A 19,166-nucleotide genomic window follows, 5' to 3' on the forward strand; every position below is an offset into this window, starting at 1 on the left:
ATTTAGGTTTTAACTTTTAACAAACTAACTTTGTGACTGAGGAAAGAAGCAGTTAAATTGTGGCTTTTATAATATTGACAAGAAAAGCACTTGTATGTTTTACGATTTAATTTATGGAAGTGGAGAACACTGGGGGGACATAAGCTTGTGTTTTGGACTAAAATAAAAAGATGCTACTTACTATGATTGGGGGACTGAAATAAGAACACTACTTAAATTAAACTGCAGCTATAAAGGGAGTTGGTATTGGGCTAAACAGCATTGTTTGTTAGATGTCTATTTTCAGCATACAGACAGTTACAAATGATGGTAAAAGGGGAGCCAAGATTTTAGAAGAATGAGAACAGAATATGAATTGTAGTTATGAATGGTCCCTTGTTTTTGAAGCTGGCAGTAGCTTGCTGGTGTCTGACATCCCATCTGTAACAGAACAATTTATTTATTTCTGAAGATCACATTTCTCTCAGTAAATAAAGGAAAATGCATTGTTTAAGGTAAGGATCAATTATGTTGTGTGACAGTTCAGACAAGCTGTGTAACAAAGAGTTACAAGAAAATTCCCATTGCAAAAATGCAGCTACGGTGTCCCATGTCACTCCTAATTATGTGGTTTTTCTTCTAGCCAAGTGTATTGAGTGTTGGGAAAAACAAGAAATAGAAAGAAAAGAAATAGATTAATTAAAAACTTATTTCTGTTTTTAGCATCTGGAAAGAGAAAACAGATTACATAGATGTAATTATATCTTATTTTGTTTTGAAGTAATCCAGTAAAATATTTGCTAATGTTTATAATGTGTTAAATGATCAAACGTGATTCACTGTCATAGATTTCTGAGAGGTTGACTTAATCCTTTTGATAGTATTTGATGTTTTGTTTCTGAATAATAAGTTATAGTTGGTTTTTTCTGTTCACTCAGCTGCTGTGTAGGGTGACTACTGCTGGACTTAACTTGCTAGCTGTGTGCAGGGACAAGGCCCAGACATGTTGATCAGAAAGAGCAATTGATGACGAGATAAAGGGCTTCCAGGGGATGGCAGCAAAACATTATCTTTGGTCTGGGGTAACTAGTATTGTTTGCCTAAAAGACAAACAAGTTGTAAAGGAATTCATACTGATTTTTTGGGTATTCTTGCAATGAATATTTGTGTAAGCTAAGTTCTGAAATGTTAATTTCAAACAGTGAGCCAACATATAAGGAGATGTGTGAATTATTTTTTTCTTTGCTTCTTTTGCCTTTTTAGAACTTGTGTCTAGCATTAACTGGCCAGGATAAATTGCTGCCAAATAACTGAGGGTTTTTTTGTTTTGGGATTTTTTTTAATTTCATTTCACTGATCCCAGTAAATATTCACTAACCATGCCTAAGGCCTCTGTAACGATTCTACTCTAGAGTTTACAGAGAGATTAACTTTTTTTAGACATTGTTATAATTCTTTTACCTTGTGCATGAGCATGGGTAAAAACTTGTTTGCATTACAATAACTTTAATAAAATGCCTGAATTATTGAATGAAACATTTATTAGGTGCTGCTTGCTTTTGCTGCAGAGAGGAACTGAAACTATGCCTAGCAATCTGAGGAAAACATACTTGATAAACATTTTTTGGGGAAAAACTCTCCAACCCCCTATATAGGTGTTTTTTTTTTTTCCTTCCTCATTGCACTTGTCTTTGTAGGAAATGCAACCTTGTCATAGTTTCATTAAAATGAATACAGAAGATGATTTAGTCTTTCAAAGAAGGGTTGTTGCAGGAATACATCTCACTGTTAAATAGTCTGTTGTTGAGCTCAATAACTTTGGTTAGGTGAAAGCATGATAGTTCCTGAAAAATCTTTTATTATGCCGGTACAAGTTTCTCTGGGGGCTGAAAGAAGGACGTGTGTGCTTGTGTGCCATGGGGATGCCCACACTGATGGGCAACTTCCCAGTCTCTGTATTGCCCAGTTCTGTATGTCTCCGGGAGAGACAAAGGGAAATTCAGGTGCTGACATAAAATGTTGCCCTGAGAGCAGTGAATTGGTAATGTGTAATGTGTCCGGAGGATCTTTTTATTAAAGCTCTCTGGTTTTCCCTTTCCCTGTGTGGACTGTCCATTTTGCAGCATGTTGTAGGTGAGTTCAGCAGTTCGTATGCGCGGTAGCTGAGGCTGAGCTCAGCTATGCAGCCATCATCAGTACCTATCTCTACCAACAGACGTGTCAGACAGCAAGGTAGCTTTTGTGTTTTGACTGCTATACCTCGTGTTAGGTGCCTGGTGGCATTTATACTAATTCAGACTGTTAACTTTGGTACTATTAAGTGTGAAGTGTATTAGTATTCCTTTAATACTAATGGAAAGCTAATAGCCTTTAATATGGATAGATGTTTTTCAGCATAGATGGGGATCTACCGTGTATTTATGCAGTTTTCCAAATAATGGCTGTACATACTTTCCTTACAGCATCTCCTTTTAAGGACTTCACCTGCTACACATCAGCAACATTTCTTGGTGAAATTTTAATGGCAGAATCTACTAATATGGTGCTGAGGTGGAAAAGACCTGCTCGTCCAGGGACTGGGCTCGGTCTACGTTTTGGGCTGTGGCAGGCAACACCAGTGTCACCAGTGTGCCAAGTATGAAGGCAGTTAAAGTAAATGGTCACAAAATGCTGATTTACGTAGCATCCTTTCTGATTGTACCATAGCCAGTGCTGAAAAGCATCTTGTGAAGTTGCAAAGGAGTACAGGTCTTGCTAGTGTTGCTGCCACTGCTCTCTGGACAGCCTAGTTCATGTCTAATGTTATTTTAGACTTTTGGTTTTTTGCAACTCGATTCTTTTAATTTTTAACTAACTTTAAGCTTAATTTTTTAGCATTGTGAGTAGTTTGTAAGGTTCAATGTTTTTGGTATTTGTAAATCTTTCCTAACATCCACAGATCTGGGCTTTATTTCAAGAAATAAAATTCTTTAGTATTTGGCATGCTGTTGTTAGCAGTATCTCTCTGAAGCTTGAGCAGGCAGATTTATTGTTCTTTTGACTTCAATTTTGAGTTTGTTTTTTATGCAGAAGAATAATATCTGTTGTGCATGCTTGACAACATAATTAGTATGTAATGTGTGTATTTATGAAATACTAAAGAGGCATTTTTACTTATTTCTTTGTTGTTTATTTGCAGGGAGAGCCTGTTAATTCATGTGGTTTTGCTTTTGTTTCCATCACTGGAAACGCTTTTTGCATGAATGTGTACTATTTAGTTTTGTTGGGGTTTTTTTGTAACTGTTCTCCATAGAGACTTGTAACAGTGACATTGTGGTCATGCCTTGGATGCGTGCACGAGCTGTGTGTAATTAGCAGCATGCCTGTACCGCAGGGCCCTGGGTTTCCTGCAGCGCCAGCTTAGCACAACTGCAAGTGAAAGGGGAATGGAAGTCCTTGGCTCCGATCTGCTTCCCATGGGAAGGAGTGCTCACCCGTGTGGTTTTGCATACACAGTTTTGCTTTAGACTTTTCTTTCCCCCAGCAAAATAGACGCTTTCCACCTGCGTGGACCGTATCAGGAGCTGATTTATGGTTGCCAGTGGTGTGCTGGCAAATGTCACGCTGTAACTTGGAAGTGTCAGTGAAGGGCAGTGTTTGCAGGAGCGCTTGCCCTTAGAGCCAGCCTTCCTCTTACGGGGTCCCTCCTGCCCTGCCCAGTCACTCTGCACATCTCGCCCCTCTCCCTGCGCAGGTGCCAGTAGAGGTGTCATTTGGGGAAGGCAGAAGTGAGATGCGTAAGCCAGGTACCAGAGCGAAAGAACAGTTAACTTCAGTTTTCGTTCCTGATACTGAAGAAGTTGTGGTCACAAGTGGGAGACGTGAGCAGGTAGAAAATACCGTGCTGCTTTCTAGCTGTAGGAATGCAGTCTAATTGGTGCTAAGAAGCTGGAAGAAACTAGAGGCTATCCAGTGGTGACCGAGTCTCTCAAAACCTTTTTGCAAGTTCTTGCTGAATATGAATCAACTTCCATTTTCCAAAGGTTTACAAGTTGGCCAAACTGGGGAACTTTTGCAGGCACAAGTGTTTCCTAGCACAAGGTTCACCTTCCTGACAAACGCTAAGCCTCTGCTATGAAACTTCACCTGAAATAAAAAGTGTACAGCTCGAGAGCCTGTTCGTTGTGGAGCACAGTTAGCATGGTATGTTTGGGCCCAAATGGTTGGTTTTTACAAAAGTAACGATAACTTTAAAAATTCAGTTATTTCTTGGTATCTGCACACTTCTATTTCTTATTTCTATCTAGTGCCTTGTACACTTAGGTAAGGAGCTGGGCAGATTTTAATGCTTTAGAAATAAGGGTCTGAAAAGGCAAGCGTATCTCATCTGAGAAATCTCTGGAGTGTATAAAAGTTAAATAATAAGCACTCAGATTGCTATGCCTGGCTGTTTACTTTGATTTATAACCTTTGTAAGTTATCTGATTTTATAATACCTGAAAATATTCCGAGATAGTAAACTTTTCTTATATTTTTTACTGAAAAGTTTTGCATATTTCAACATACTCAAGAATTTGTAGAAAGTTTAAGCATTCGGGGAATTCAGTTTGAAGGAAGCTGGGTCTATGCAGTCCCAAGTGTCTTGTTGCAATCCAAAATACATGAGTAAAAAAGATAAATGTTTTAAAAACTGCACATTGGGATAAGAACAAGCAGCTCCTGCCAGTCTGCTTTAGGTTCAATTGTGTTAATATATTTTTTTTCACTAAATAATAATTAGATATTTTCCATCTGAAGCATTATACACTTCTTTTCTCCATCAGTCAGTGTAAGGTGGTGATATGGTAAAAGTTACTAAAAATGTTTATAATTTACAGAAAAAAGAAGAAAATTTGTCATTCAGTGAATATACAAGATAGATTATGCTCTAGAGGCCCCTCCCCCTAAAAAAGAATTTAAAAAATTAATGTGTTGGAAGAAAAGTGACTGTTAGAGGGAGAAAGGAAAAATAGTTTTCCCTTCTGAAAACATGCATATTTACCATGTCCTGCAATCTTTAGAAAATTTTTTGTCATGGGATCCTTCAAATATAATAGATACAGTTCCTCTTCTTGTTCCATAGTTCCCTGCTAACTTTAATTAAAAAAAAAAAAAAAGACTACAACTGATTGCAAGGATGACATTCCTCATTATACAGAAGCCTTACTTTGGTTTCTAAAGATATTTTTCAAACCTTAAAACGTAACATAAAATATTCACATTTTCGTATTTCTTGATGGCAGCATGCCTATTTATGTCCAGGACTTTCAGGTTTGTTGTTACTGTGCTCTAGATTGCTGAACTGTTCCTGCTTGGGGTTCTGTTTCTTTCTTTCTTTATAATGGTTTTCCATGGAAGAAACTCGGTTGACTTCAGGATCATCTCTGATTTGCACGATTGCAAGGGAGGACAGAGTTTTGGGGTGCTTTTTTTTTCCTGTGTGTTTGCACTGTATTCAAAGTGCACTTGATAGTAAGTGCAGAGCTATTCTGTCTTACTTCAGTATGTCTAAAATAAACTGTTGAAGAAAACTATTAATGAAGCTTCACTAGTTTAATCTTGGCTTTAAAATTAATGTCACTCTTAAACTTGTAACTCTTTGGCTGTATTACATTGAGCTATAAATAGTTTAAGGAAAATGAATGGGAAAGCAGATGGTGCCAAGAATGCTTTGCAATTGGCAAAGCAACCAAAAATTGTTTAAATTTGCTTATGCCCCAGCAGGTCTCTGTAAACACAGCCTAAGATAGCTTGTTTTTGAAGTAAGCTTAAGAAAAAGTCATTTCACCAAATAACATGCCACAGAAAAAAGTCATAAATCCGTGTGTTGCGCTAACAATTATGAGAGTATAAGTTCCTTTTTCTAATCCTAAATTCACACTTTCACACTTAATTTAACTTGAAGGCAATTTTTCCATTATATCAGAAATAGAAATTCCATTGTATCCAAATAGAAATTTTTAGAAATGCAAGAATTTCCCTGAAGCACTTGCAAAGCAAGTGGTGCAGAATGGTATTGGCAGAAGATGAAGAAGTTTAATCAGTTATTGTATTCGCATTGCTGTGGTTGGTATGCGCAAAGTTAATGGCATGAGTAGTGGTGAAAGGGCAAATTGGATTTTTAGTAACTAATTTAATCATTTGAAGTAATTCTAGGCAGACTCTGTAAGGCTAAGCAGTCTGTGATTGTAACTTTGGCAAAATAAAAAGTACATTTTAAAATTATGTAAAAAAAAAAAATTTCCCTTTGGAAATCCCCCCCCTCACTCCCACAGTTCTTCCCTGCAAGCACAGTTGCCTGGAAATGTACTTTTTGGTTTGATCCTTTTGATTTACAGTTAAAGGGTTGGAGGAACTGGGGCTTTCTTCATGAAATTTTGCAAGATCTATGGTGGTTTTTTGTAGCCAGATTCAGCCCAAGTGTAACTATGCTGTGTGTCTTCCTAATTTATGGTAGCATTTCCCAAGCGCCTTCGTGTGTGTGTGTTTTGACGTAGCACAAACAATTGTAGAAAAAGTACATATTTTTCCAAAGTGTAGTTATCCAAGATGTCTTTTTTTTTGTATGACATAATCTGTATTTATCTGCAGTGCTGAGCAGCTCTTCAGTTGAAGCAAAAAGCCCCCCACCCTCTCCTTATTTTTGTTATTAAAATACTTCTTCCATCAAATGAAATAGTGTGCCATTGAGATTAAAAGCTTAAAGGAGAATATTTTTATTGTGTGAGACTGAAGGGATCAGTAACTTTAAAGGATTAAAGTTTATCTTTATACCTGCAGAATTAAGCAAATGCAGAAGTGATACAAAGCTGGAATACAGTTTTAAAACTTTACGAAGTGAGGATATTTGTCTCCAGTCTGCCCTTTCTAAAGGATAGGTAATCTGAGAATGGAATTTCTCTCTCTCCTTTTTTTTTTTTTGTTTGTTTGTTTTGTAATCTTAACCCACTCTCCCATCAGTGATGCGATTTAGGGGATCTTTCCAGGCTGTAGTGCCCAATTACAGGGTTCTGCGCCTTGTTTATTTCTGATACAAAGTAAATGTTTCTGAATAAACAAAACAGGGCAGTGTTAACAGCCATAACAGGAAAAAATTAGATTGCACCTTCAATTTTTTTCCCGAGTTGAGAAAATAAATTTCTACGTTAGGGTTTCTTCCCACAATCATAAAATATGGGTTGGTTGCTTTTTTAGGGGGAATGGAGAGGCACGTTGAAGGGGAATTGTGCATCGGTTGACCAGGGTTTGCTCCTGGGTTCCAAGTCATTCCTTTTGCTTTTAGTGTCTCAGATTACCTTTTTTTCTTTGCCAGTAGCAGGTCTTGTCTGTCTCTGACAAATGGCACTGTGCTGGACTTGAGTGCCTGAGGAATTGCGTCAGTGTAAAAGTGCTGGAGTAGAGAGTTATCAGGCATCTGATACCTAAGTTACTTTATACGACCTAAGGAAGCATCTGGATCCAGAAGCTCCCTAACCTAGCAGCCACAAAACCTCAGAGGTGCTTGCTGCTCCTGTGATGTTTCCTTGTGCAGCTTGGATGTTTCGTAAGCATACATGCTTTTTCTTTTGCTGATGTCTAGAATTGACCTCCCCTGAGCAGGTGGGTTCATGGCTCTCGGCCGAGCCTCGCTCCAGCAACGCCCCAGTTTTCTGAGTGGCCTAATCCTGCAGAAATGATCAACTCATTACAATAACCTCATCTTCCCCCTCCTCCCACCATACAAAGTGTAGACAGAGCTACTTTATGTATTTGAAGTGGTTGCTGCTGTGGTTCACTTATATGGTACAGCAAGAGGAGTGGCAGATAGCAGTGCACGTATGCAAAAAGTTGTGGTTTTGTGGCTGCTGCTTGTGACTGTCATCTGCTTATTTAACCTGCCTAGCCTGTGTCACTAACCAACATGTCACACACTGGTAATCACAAAAACCACTCTATTTAGTATTTCACAGGTTTGTTTTCCAAATTTGAAGTACACAGATATACTGAAAATGTAAAGGAACTGAAGAAGCAGAAATGAAACACTACCCACCACCACCACCTGCTTTTTCCTTCTTTTCCCCATTACTGTCAAGCAGCAAGTAGTACAAAGTCTAGTCAGGTGGATGCTGAATCAGGAAGAATGCTGTGATTGTCGTGAATCACGTGGAAGAGCTCTGCAGGATTTTTGCGTCTTTCAGGAAAAAAAAATATTTCTAATGGACAAAAGCAAAAATGAAAAGCCTTAATCCAAAGGCTGACTTCTTACAGAAGGATTTTAAAAAAGCATCAGAATTAAATTAAATGTCCTGCTGCCTCGGCCATAAACCATGACAATAAATGCAGGATAACCCCTTTTTTGTTCCTTACTATTTTTGCAATTAGTTCACTTTTTCTCCTACGGAGAGGCTGCATGAAAGATCGTGTTATTTGTGGCTGTGATAAAATATGCTGGCTCAGCCTGGCTGAAGAAACAGAAGCCTTGGCAGGAATGCTGATTACCATGACAATCTAAGCGGTCTAGAGCTGTGGTTTGTGTGGGTTTTATCATAAAGACACAAAACATGTCCTGGATGGTAGAAAAGCTGATAGTATCGTCATGACTCAGGAGATCCAATCGTCCTTGCAAGACTTTGTTTTTCATATTGTGTTACCTGAAGAGGGGGAGGGGGGAACTCTGTCAATTTCATGTATATTTTTATAACATATTTGTGTATTTACATATTTATCTGGTTTAGTATATATTTTAATGCTATAGTTATGTGGGGTTTTTATAACATTTTTAATACATTGTTGAACACCTGTGTAAAAGTTAGGTGTTGATCATGGGTTTGAGGAAGAACTTGGGATGAAGGTCAGCTGGGCCAAAAAGTTTCCACAGATGACATTTCTGTCTCAAGGGAACCTCTGATAAGCGTTTCTCCTCCAGAATGTGGGAGAGTAGCTAAGGCAGGTCAAGGGAGGGAGGGATGAAGCCCTTTTGTTTCAGGGAGCTGCTGTGAAGGCTTCTGGAAGCAGGGAGGAGGCTGGCGGGTTTGGACATCCCTCCCTGCAGCTGCTCTGGCTCTCTCTTCTCTGTGCCATGTCTCTGACAGCAGCTTTGGATGCTGTGGGCAGGCTTCCTGTGATGTGAACACACAGCAAAACCAGCGGTAGCTAAGGCAGGTGGGGGTTTAAATCTTCGTGGGTTCTCGAGACTCCTGCGGGTAAGAAAAATAGCACGGAGGGAAACTCCCTGGCACTTCTTCCTTCTCCCCCTCCCCAGCCCTGTGTACAGTGCCAAATCTGTGCTGCAGGGTCTTCACAAGCAAAGACAAAAATACCCCCCATGCTCCCACTTCCTAGCCATATTAGGGTGTAATTATTTCAGCCATTACTTCTTCAAAGGTAAGAACTGAAAAGTCAATGCCCCCACCTCCACCAAAGGGCACCTTGTGTCTGGTAATAGGGCTAATATCATGTTGCATGAGGTCATTGGTTCAAAACTATCTCAGATTGGAGTAGGAAAATCAATCTGCTGGTCTTTCATGATGTGTGTGAAGAAAGTTACCATCACTAGCATTTTGACACTGTTAAGAAAGAATAGACTTAGAAGTTTGAGTTAGAAAGGAAAAATGACTTGAAGTTATAAAGTCCCAAAGTCCCTGTATAAATAAATTAATTTGTGAACTTTTCTTGTTTAAAGAATCGGCTGCTTAAGTGTTTTCCTAAAAATGTTTTGGTTCATTATGACAAAAGCAATGGTATTTGCATTATCAGTTCTTAATTTCTTTCCAAGTAATTTCGTTGTTTACACTAAAGAATTTATTGAAAACTGCATGAGGTTATCAACATGTCAAGGAGCTTTTGTTGTGTTCCAGTACCATAAAAATGTAAGGGTTCATTGTGTAAGCTTCATTCGTAATGTGGAACATTGACTGGTCCCATGAAATCATTAAGAGCAAACAACCAAAAACGTGTCTTTCTGCACAGTTCTAGAGCATGAATCAAAAGCCATGGGTATGAATGATGAAGAGGAGGATGAGGGAGAACAGTTTGACTTTGACAGTGGAGATGAGATACCAGAAGCAGACAGGCAAGCCCTTGTGCCACATCCTCCTGATCCTGGAAATGGCATAGAGCACCGAGAGGCTAAGGCTATAGGTAAGTCAGCCCGTCAGGATGTGCCTCCACTAGGCTAAATAGTCAAGACTGATTATAGGATGCCTTTTCCTGACAATGCAATAAAAATACTTGTAAAAAGAGGTTTCCATGGAAATACCAAACAAGTGTTTTAAATATTCCTGGTAGTTACACTCATAGTAGATTTGACAAGGCAAGTGACCATCCCATGTAATTCCTGTGAAGTTTCCCATCCAAGTGTGATATCTAAACCAAGGGATTGGTCTCAGTCACAGTGCCATGCTACAGGAAAACTTTATGCCCTTGCAGCTCTAATGGCATATGGATGGCTTGAGATAACCTGCTTTCACAGCTAAGCTTGCTGGTTGCTGATCTTAAGATGATGTGCATAAAAATAAATGGAGTCTGAATGTATTCGTAAACAGAAGTCTTATTTTATTAAACATTAAAACATTTGTTACAACACATGCAGATGTTCCCAGTGCTGAGATGTAGTCTGGAAATCACTGTATTCTGCTCAAGTGGACAACAGCCGGTTTTGCGGACTTTGATCCAATTTCCTTTTGTAAGTGGGGTCAATGTGCTCATGGCAAATAAAGATGGATAACTCTTCAGGTGACTATGCAGTTTGACAACCTGGAACTTAAACACCATCTTTCCCTGAAAATCTGTTGCTCGCTGACCCTTTTGTGAAGTTGTACTTACAGCTCAAAAACTTTGGATCGCTTGGGATGCAATTCTGCAGATCACTTCAGAGAGGCCTTTGGTTCTGCTGTACCTCAGCTTGTCTCAAGAAATACCAGAAACTTTGTGTAACAGAAAATAACTTACTTTCAAAGAGGAAAACTTGGAAAATTATTTTCTTTCCACTTTTCTTAGCAGAGCATTTTCAGGACTGTTCTTTCAGGAGTGTCCCTCCAGTGAACTTTTTCTCTCCTGATGGCTATTCCTAAAACGTTTCTTGTGTTTGTGTTTATAAGATGTAAATTCATCTAGAATCCAGATTTTAACCTTCAGTGTTTAAGGCTGTTTTCAGGCATGTGCTTATGACAAGCAAAAGAGGACCCTGGCTACTTGTCAGAAATTCTCCTATTTGGGATTTAGAATCCAGTTATTGTTTTTCCATAGGCATCCTTGTAACCCAGCTTGTTTTGCTGCTGTTGCATTCCTCGTCTGTAAAATGGGGAGGATAGCACTACTGTGTGGGAACTTTGAGTCATAGATTGTAAGCAACTTGTATAGTAAGGATCATATCAGTGTTTAGGATATTTGCAAAGAGCAATATTAAACAGCTTGAACAGGTATGAAAAATAAAACTTTATTTTTTTTGTTTAATTTTTCAACTAAAGGGGCTGATAATTTAGAAAACAGCGAGAAGCTGCAAACATCAGAACCTGCTGCGGAGGGCACTCCAGCCAAAGTAAATCCCTACTCAGTCATAAATATTTCACCAATCCAAGACAAGGATCCATCCTCATCACCAGAACCAAGTCCTCAAGACGAATGTTCAAGTCCAAGCTTGTCCGGTGGATATTCTGTTCCTGTCCCTTGTGGCTATGCTGTGCCATCTAATTTACCTTTGATACTGCCAGCGTACTCCAGTCCTGTCATAATACGCAGCGTATCTGTAGATGAAGAAGGTACTATATTTATGCACCTTACTTTATTTGAAGGGGAATCGTTTAACTTCAGCTACCTGTGCTGTTTTGTAAATACTGTGTAGCACTCAGCCTGGACATCTTTGGGAGATTTTGTGTCAAAATAGAACAACAACTCTGTCCTGCAGTATGAGCAAAAATTTCTTGTCAGACTTCGAAGAAAAACATCAGTTTATTTAAAAAAAAAAAAAAATTCCTATGGGACTCTGCTTGCTGTACTAGGATTGAGATACCTAAGTAAAGATGCATAAGAAAAAACAAATGTACGCAGTCAGTTCTTTCTCAACCCTTCTTTAAGTTGGTGATGCTTGACCTTTGTTTTGCTGGCACTGTGTTACAACATACAGTACAAGGGAGGACTCCTGTCTTATCTTGCCATTAAGAATGATTAATGCTAATTCCCTTTTAATGTCATGAAATAATTTCCAGAGCCATAGTTCAGTGTCCAGGCCAAATGGTTTCTTCTCATACCTTGTCATGCATTATCTATGTCCTGGCAGAGTTCCTGTCCCTTTTATCTTTTCTGTATGCACTTCTGTTTCTTTGTTTATTTTCCAGTCCTTGTGGATTTAGAGTTGCTGTGGGATGTTTTCCTTGATGATTTGATGAATTCTGTTTGTCCTTTAGTACAATTTTAAGATAGAAGGGGCAACTTGAAAGGGAAATAACTATAGATTACAGAAACAGGAACCGTCCCCCATTTTGTAACTAGAATTGGCAAAGCTGACAGCTTAACATCAAGAGAGCAGGAGGAACAGAAAGCTCCCCATATCCTGCCTTTTTTTTTTTCTTTCTTGTGTTTTGAATATACTATTCTTTAGCTAGTCAGCAATTCTACTGTAATTCCATGTACTGTGATACTTTTTCTTTTTGCAGCCTTTGCTGTCTACCACCATTAGGAATATTGGCAAGTAAAAGCAAATGTGTTTGTATGGTTGTTATTACCTGTAGAGGAATATATGTTTGAGAGATTAGAATTAAATGCATCAGGCATTGTCATTTCCTCTTAACAGCTCTTATACCAAATTGCTGTGTCTCTGAATTCTTTCATTTTAAAAAATAGATAGTGTAAAGAAACTTCTAAATTTTTTTAGACATGTTTGTTTAAGAAGAAAAATATTGTATAGAAGTAGATTATTCATTAGCAATGAACTAGTAAAATCGATTTCTTGTACTAAAACATACCATTTGAACCACACTGACATTTTATTCCAAGCATTTTGCTGATTATTTTTTTTTCTTCTACTAGCAGGTACACAGTCAGCAACTGAAGAATGTAATTGTAATTCGGTAAACTCGGAGCCTCAAAATAGGTGATTGCCAGTTCATCATGTTTTAATGATCTGTAAAACCTTAATTCCTAAGAAGGCTTACATTTGACAAATGAAATATTTTATTTTTCTTGTGTGATGCTTCCATATTTGTTTATTTTCATTTTCTTAACTCCATAACTCTAGTTGTATACCAAAATCAGCACTGGTTGAGGTCTCGTATGTATAACCGTGCATAAATACATGACATTTTTGAAGGAACTAGGTTTAATTTTTATAGAATCATAGCAATGTCAGCTGCAGCACACTGCTGGAGATCTTGTAGTCTAGCCTGCTGCTTTCAGCAGGACCACTGCCAGCATGCCATTAGATCAGCCATGGCCTTGGTAGCTGAGCCTTGAAAACCTCCACGGATGGAGATGCTGCAGGTTTCCTGGGCACTCTTCCCTGCTGTACTACCCTTTGGTTATTTTTTTTTCCCCTAATGTCCAAACCAAATCTTCCAATATGCAGTTTGTTGACCATTCCCCCTTGTGTATCATCTGGCACTGAAAAAAATCCAGCCCCCAAAACAAACCCAAACAAACAAACAAAAAAACCCAACTCCATCACCTCCGTAGCTCTCTTTCAGATAGCTGTAGCTGCTGTTGGATCACCCTGTGGCATCCTTTTCACCAGACTAAATAAGCTCCGTGTCTTCCACCTCTTTCCTTGTAGGCCATGTGCTTTAGTCCCTGACTTCAACTTCTCCACATCTCTCTAGAGGTAGCTTCTCCAGAGGCAGCTTCAATTTCTCCACAACTCTCTAGAAGGGTGGTGTTGGGAAGCCAGAACTGGATGTGCTGCTGCAGGTTCAGCCTCACCAGCACCAGCCAGAGGAGGAGAACAGCCTCGCCAAGCCCGATGGTTCCTGATGAAGCCCAGAACTTCTTTAGTCTTACTTACAGTGAAAGAGCAGCTCTCACTTCACTGCTTTCTAAGAGAGAGTTTTCTGTGTTCTGGTAGAAAAATTCAAAAGCAAAATATTTATTGAGATTGAAGGGAAGTGTTTTCAATTGCTTGACTAAAATTGTCAGACTGTTAAATAGACTATTAATCTCCTAATTACATACTGAAGCAGTGGTTTTGAGTAATCAGCAGCCTCGGAGTGGGCACTGGAAGGCAGCAAGATATTTGTTGTCATGTCTTCACAGTTGTTTAAAAACATTGTGGTGTAGCTTTTAATGCTTTTATTTTATGGCCTTTTTTTCAAGTGAAGATAACCAGGCTAAGAGAGAGGATGATGCTCTGGCCAAATGGGTTGCAGATCCTGCAAATACAGCATGGATGGAAAGTAAGTATCGGTGAGCACCCAAGTACAACTATAGAAGAAGGTCAGTTTTAAGTTGTGGTGAACAGTGTGTGTGTCTGTATGCATATATATATTTTACAGGAATGTCCATGCTCACTTTTATTGTATTTTTTCAGATATGTTCCAGAACTGAGCTATACAAGTTAAAACATTCAGCAGTGTAATAAAATTGTGTATTTTAGAATAAAGTTAACATTCAGTTTTCCATGGAGTGCTTTTTGGAGTCTGTGGAATCATTTGTCACTCTTAAGGAAATCATTTGGCTCCATCAATATGTGTACAGTGGAAACTTGTTCAAGTTCAGTGTCTGTTCTGTGGCTGTATATGAAATTGTTCTTCTCATGCAGTAAATGGCAAATAAGTTCTTGGAGAAGGTGGAAGGGAAGGAACTGCCACTTTTTCTTAGTGTGTGCCCTTGGCTCTTGGCTGGCAGCTGCATTTTTAAACCAGAACAGAGACCATGTGGTTTGAGGACAGGTTATCCTGCCTGTTCTCAGCTGTTCCCACTGGGCTGGAGGTTCATCTTACATGTTACTTGAAGTGACTGAAGAATTTGCATCCTCATCCTGCCTCCTGATGTACGACAATGATCATTACGCTATTTAGTTTTGGTTCTTTTTAAAAAATGTCTATTACAGCTTCTCTACAGCCATTTAGTAAGGCAATGAGCAGCCCTTGACAAGCACAGGACATACCATAGTGCTGTAAAAAGGAGGGAGAAAATGTTGGCTGTTGAAGTGGATTTCTGTTTTCAGGCTACCAAAGGTCATCATAAACAATGCAGATAAAACTGTGTGAAATTTCACAAATACCTTACACTGGTTTTGTGCATTTTTGCGTTATTTGAATGATGATTAGATGTACTAGCAAAATGCTGGTGGAGAATGAGTCATATCTCCATTTTGTTCATATGTGCCAATATAACCAAAATTCTTTAGAATACAATAGACTATTTCAGTTGGAAGGGAACTACAGTGATCATCTAGTCCAACTGCCTGACCACTTCAGGGTTGACCAAAAGCTAAAACATGTTATTAAGGGCATTGCCCAAATCCCTCTTAAACACTGTTTGTTGGTCCCATTAAAATTTTAGGGGGTTTCTCATTTGTTTTTGTTTTTGTTTTTTTTTTTGTCTGTTTTGCTTTTAGACCCGGATGAAGTAATTTACGATGATGTGCCAAGAGAAAATTCAGACTCTGAACCAGGTTTGAGGCCTTTGTAATACAGACCATGTTGAAGGCAATGCAATATGGAATTATGTGCATGTATACTGAATAGATACATTCATTAAGTACCTAAAATATATGTAAATGGAATTAATACTGTGTCAATAATCAGTAGGTCTTACAAAGTTCAGAATTAAACTACTTCTTGAAAGGCTTTATCTCAGCGGGTCTCCTACACTGCTCTTCTCAGAAGCTGAATTCTGCTGTGTTCTATAGATACTGTCCCAAATGCTTGAGTATCCTGTATATTAGAGAATTACAGTGTTGGGCTATAGTGACCTAAACAAGGCAAGGTAGGTAGGAAGAGGGTGTTTTAAATAGTTAAATAATGTGTGATAATGCGTCATTGTCATGGTTATACAGAGAACTGCTCTGTTCTTTGAAGTCCCCCTTCAACGTAAAAGTACCTGATAGATGGAAGAGGAGATTCAGAATGCCTATTTACTGTCCTGATTGTGACTCTACAGAAATGTTTTATTTCAGCTTTGTAGTGGTCCAGCTCCTGATGGTGTGACCATGTTTGGAAGGGGCAGAATAGATCTTATAGTAGTTGCTGGAGCCAAGATTTTACCTTTACTGGGAATGGTGGAGCTAAGGCTCAAGGAGCTTATTTCAATGAGTTCTTGCTAAGCTTTGTTTTGCAGTTTTTGGTTATAATGAAGACTGTGTTTAAAGTTTGGTTGCTACTAACTCATTTTGTGTTTGAGTACATCTGCTTATTCGGAACTTGGCATCTACTTGTCATGGCTCTCGGAGGGTGTAGGTGTTTGATACTGAAGTTGTTAATGATTCAAGAAAACACTTAAGCTTTCTTGTTTGAAAACTGCATCTATCTTTAAAGCCATAACATTTTCATTTCTTGTCCTTAGTGGTGTTCAGGCAAGGTGTTTTACAAATTATTACTCAAATTTGTTTCATTTATTATTTGAAAGTATTATGTTACATTCATGACTTGCATGGTTTTATTACTGCAAGGTCCCTCGGTGGACTGTGCTGCTCTGGGCAGGGATGTCTTTGTGCTGTGGCTGCTCAGTCAGGAAACACGTACACCAAGGCCAGGAGGCTGAGCTGGGGAGGGATGTGGGACATGGAACAAAGCTCTGCTGAGCATCTTGGTCAGAATTTTCAGCTTAACCTAGAAGATATTAATTAAAATTTTGGCTTTCTGTTTGTCCCCAAAGACATTGAAAGTTTATGAGAAAATAGGTAGTGAGGAAAATTTCATCTTTGTACATTCATGATCTTGATGTTTATTCATTGTATATTTTCTCAGGGAGACACAAGTGTTCCAAAAAAGTCTCAGTCAGAGCTCAGTCTACATTAGCACAGGGACAAGATATATCCACCAAATCACTCGGTATAGCCTGCCCCAATATTGGCACTGCGAAAGTTTGACTTACAAGCCTTGACTTATTTTGACTTACTATGACGATTCTCTTAAATTATTCATTGTGCTAGATTACCACTAAAATGTCATCTTTGGTAAGTGTATTTTAAGGACAATCTTGATATGCATGGCAGTTTAAAAAAAACCAAAAATTTAAAATTTGATTCTTCCAAATTAGAGGAGATTAACACAGAGGATGTGTTAATTCTAAAGAATTTAATTAATGTTAATATTTTTTATTATTAGTCAAAATGTAGGTTTTAAATCACAGAATCCAGGGTTTAGATGGATGTGTAAAATGTCAGCTTTCGAGTACATATTTTTTCTCAATTTAAATAAAACTTCAATCTTAAAATGAAAGCACAACTTTTGTTTACTGAATTTAATATGAGACAGTTTTAAGTGAAGCATTATAACCTCTGACAATAGGGAACCCTGGCAGAAGTGTCCGCACTTCTCTATTTGTAATGACAAATGATGCTGCCTGTAGAGTGCATGCCTGTTTCCTGATAAGTAATTGGCACTAAATATTTTCCATTTTGTTTTGAGTCAGTTTTTCATACTGACATCTGTGCCAACAAAAAGACCTATGTCTTTAACAGGTGATACTTTGGTCAGCCTTTGCAATATAGCTTTCTATATCTTGAAAAGGTTACTACTTCAAGCTCTTAGACTAGATTATGGGCAAGGTAACCTGCAGATATGGGAGACTCCTAGTGACTGGTGGAGTTGCAAGAATGACGAGTCCTAAAATATCATAGTGTAACATGTTTCTTGCTACTTTGGTCTGATCTGTTCTGTTTGAGGTAGTGACATTTTCGTTTGATTCTTGCAATGTTTTAGCATTTGTCGTTTGAGCTGATGATGAATATGTTCCTAGGGACAAATGGCAAGCTTGCAAATGGAAGGATGATGCTTCTTAGTGCAGATGTGTGTTCAGAGCTACAGTTCGAACTTCCTTTGAATTTCTTCTAAAACACGTTGTGGGATTTGGACCAAACAGTGTAGTTTGAGTAGGGCATGTTTTTAAAAGGATCGTGGCGTGTACCCATAACACTGTCCTCTTTTAGTATTCTGTTTCAACAAAGACAACCCACTTTGCCTGTTTAAATATTGGATTTAATTCACATTTAAAAATGTGCATACAGAAGTCTGTATAGTTCTTTATAGTACATCCTGAACAAGTGTTTTGGTGTTTAAACAAACAAACTTCAGTGTAGCTTTTTTATTTTGGTTTAATTCTTGCAGAGGAAATGATTTATGATGATGTTGAAAATGGTGATGATGGTGGAAACAGCTCGCTGGAATATGGGTGGAGTTCAAGTGAGTTTGAAAGCTATGAAGAACAGAGTGATTCTGAGTGTAAAAATGGAATTCCCACCTCCTTTTTGCGAGGCAACCACAAGAGACATGTATGTATCCCACAGTGCTGTGTAGTCATTGAGGTTATCCTGATTTCCAACACTTGCCTTTCTCACCTCTATTTCCCTTCTCAATCCAGTTTCAAATGCCAACAGCATCTTTTTAAAGGAGACGTGAATCAGCGTGGGAGTGACAGTCCACAACAAAATATAACAGGGAAAAGAAAAGATGAAAATATTAAACAGAAGCTCCTTAAAAAAAGAAAAAACTTAAAATTGGATAAAAGTGAAATGAAAAATGATATTATTTTTGCTTGTGGGCAGTTCCTCACCTTTTCTTCTTTTGCAGCTGCTGGATTAGTGTAAGTGGTAAATGAGCGTGGAAAAATAATGTGAAGAGCAAATGGGGGTAAGCCTGACAAGACTTGAAGTTTTGGGATCTTTCAGGTGCTCAAAAGTCACAAAACTGTTTGCCAGTGTTCCCTACCCTTCTGTCTTAGATCTGTATCACTTTGGTTGTTTGAAGCTGACTGAGCTTAAAAAAACACCCAAAATAAAAGGAGTTTGTGATCAGGGAGAAGTCTGTACCATTTATTAAGGAGAGAAGAGAGGTGGCATGGTTAAAATGACGCATCTGTGACACATCTCTGGTCTAGTATCTTTGGCTACATCCATGCTGCGGGAGGCAGGAAGACACTGACAGCATGGGTGCATGCCATCGCTGCATCTTTCTGATTGCACATCGGGAGGAGCCTCGGACTCCCGTGCTCTTGCTGCTTCGGCTCCTTTTCTTCTGCCCTCCTGCCCTTTCTGTGAG

General features: G+C 38.6%; 1 protein-coding gene across 3 annotated transcripts in view; it reads left to right on the forward strand.

Moving 5' to 3' along the window:
* The window catches only part of ARHGEF10 (Rho guanine nucleotide exchange factor 10), a 115,321-nt gene that overhangs the window by 19,915 nt on the left and 76,240 nt on the right, over positions 1 to 19,166 (forward strand). For all 3 annotated transcript variants that reach the window (XM_072855140.1, XM_072855142.1, XM_072855141.1), the window contains exons 3-8: positions 9,946 to 10,116; positions 11,445 to 11,735; positions 13,003 to 13,066; positions 14,278 to 14,357; positions 15,524 to 15,580; positions 18,237 to 18,400. In XM_072855140.1, coding sequence (XP_072711241.1) covers positions 9,946 to 10,116; positions 11,445 to 11,735; positions 13,003 to 13,066; positions 14,278 to 14,357; positions 15,524 to 15,580; positions 18,237 to 18,400 — 827 coding nt within the window. The remainder of the gene's footprint in view (positions 1 to 9,945; positions 10,117 to 11,444; positions 11,736 to 13,002; positions 13,067 to 14,277; positions 14,358 to 15,523; positions 15,581 to 18,236; positions 18,401 to 19,166) is intronic.

The sequence above is a fragment of the Ciconia boyciana genome, chromosome 3 (assembly GCF_034638445.1).
Source record: "Ciconia boyciana chromosome 3, ASM3463844v1, whole genome shotgun sequence".
Lineage (NCBI taxonomy): Eukaryota > Metazoa > Chordata > Aves > Ciconiiformes > Ciconiidae > Ciconia > Ciconia boyciana.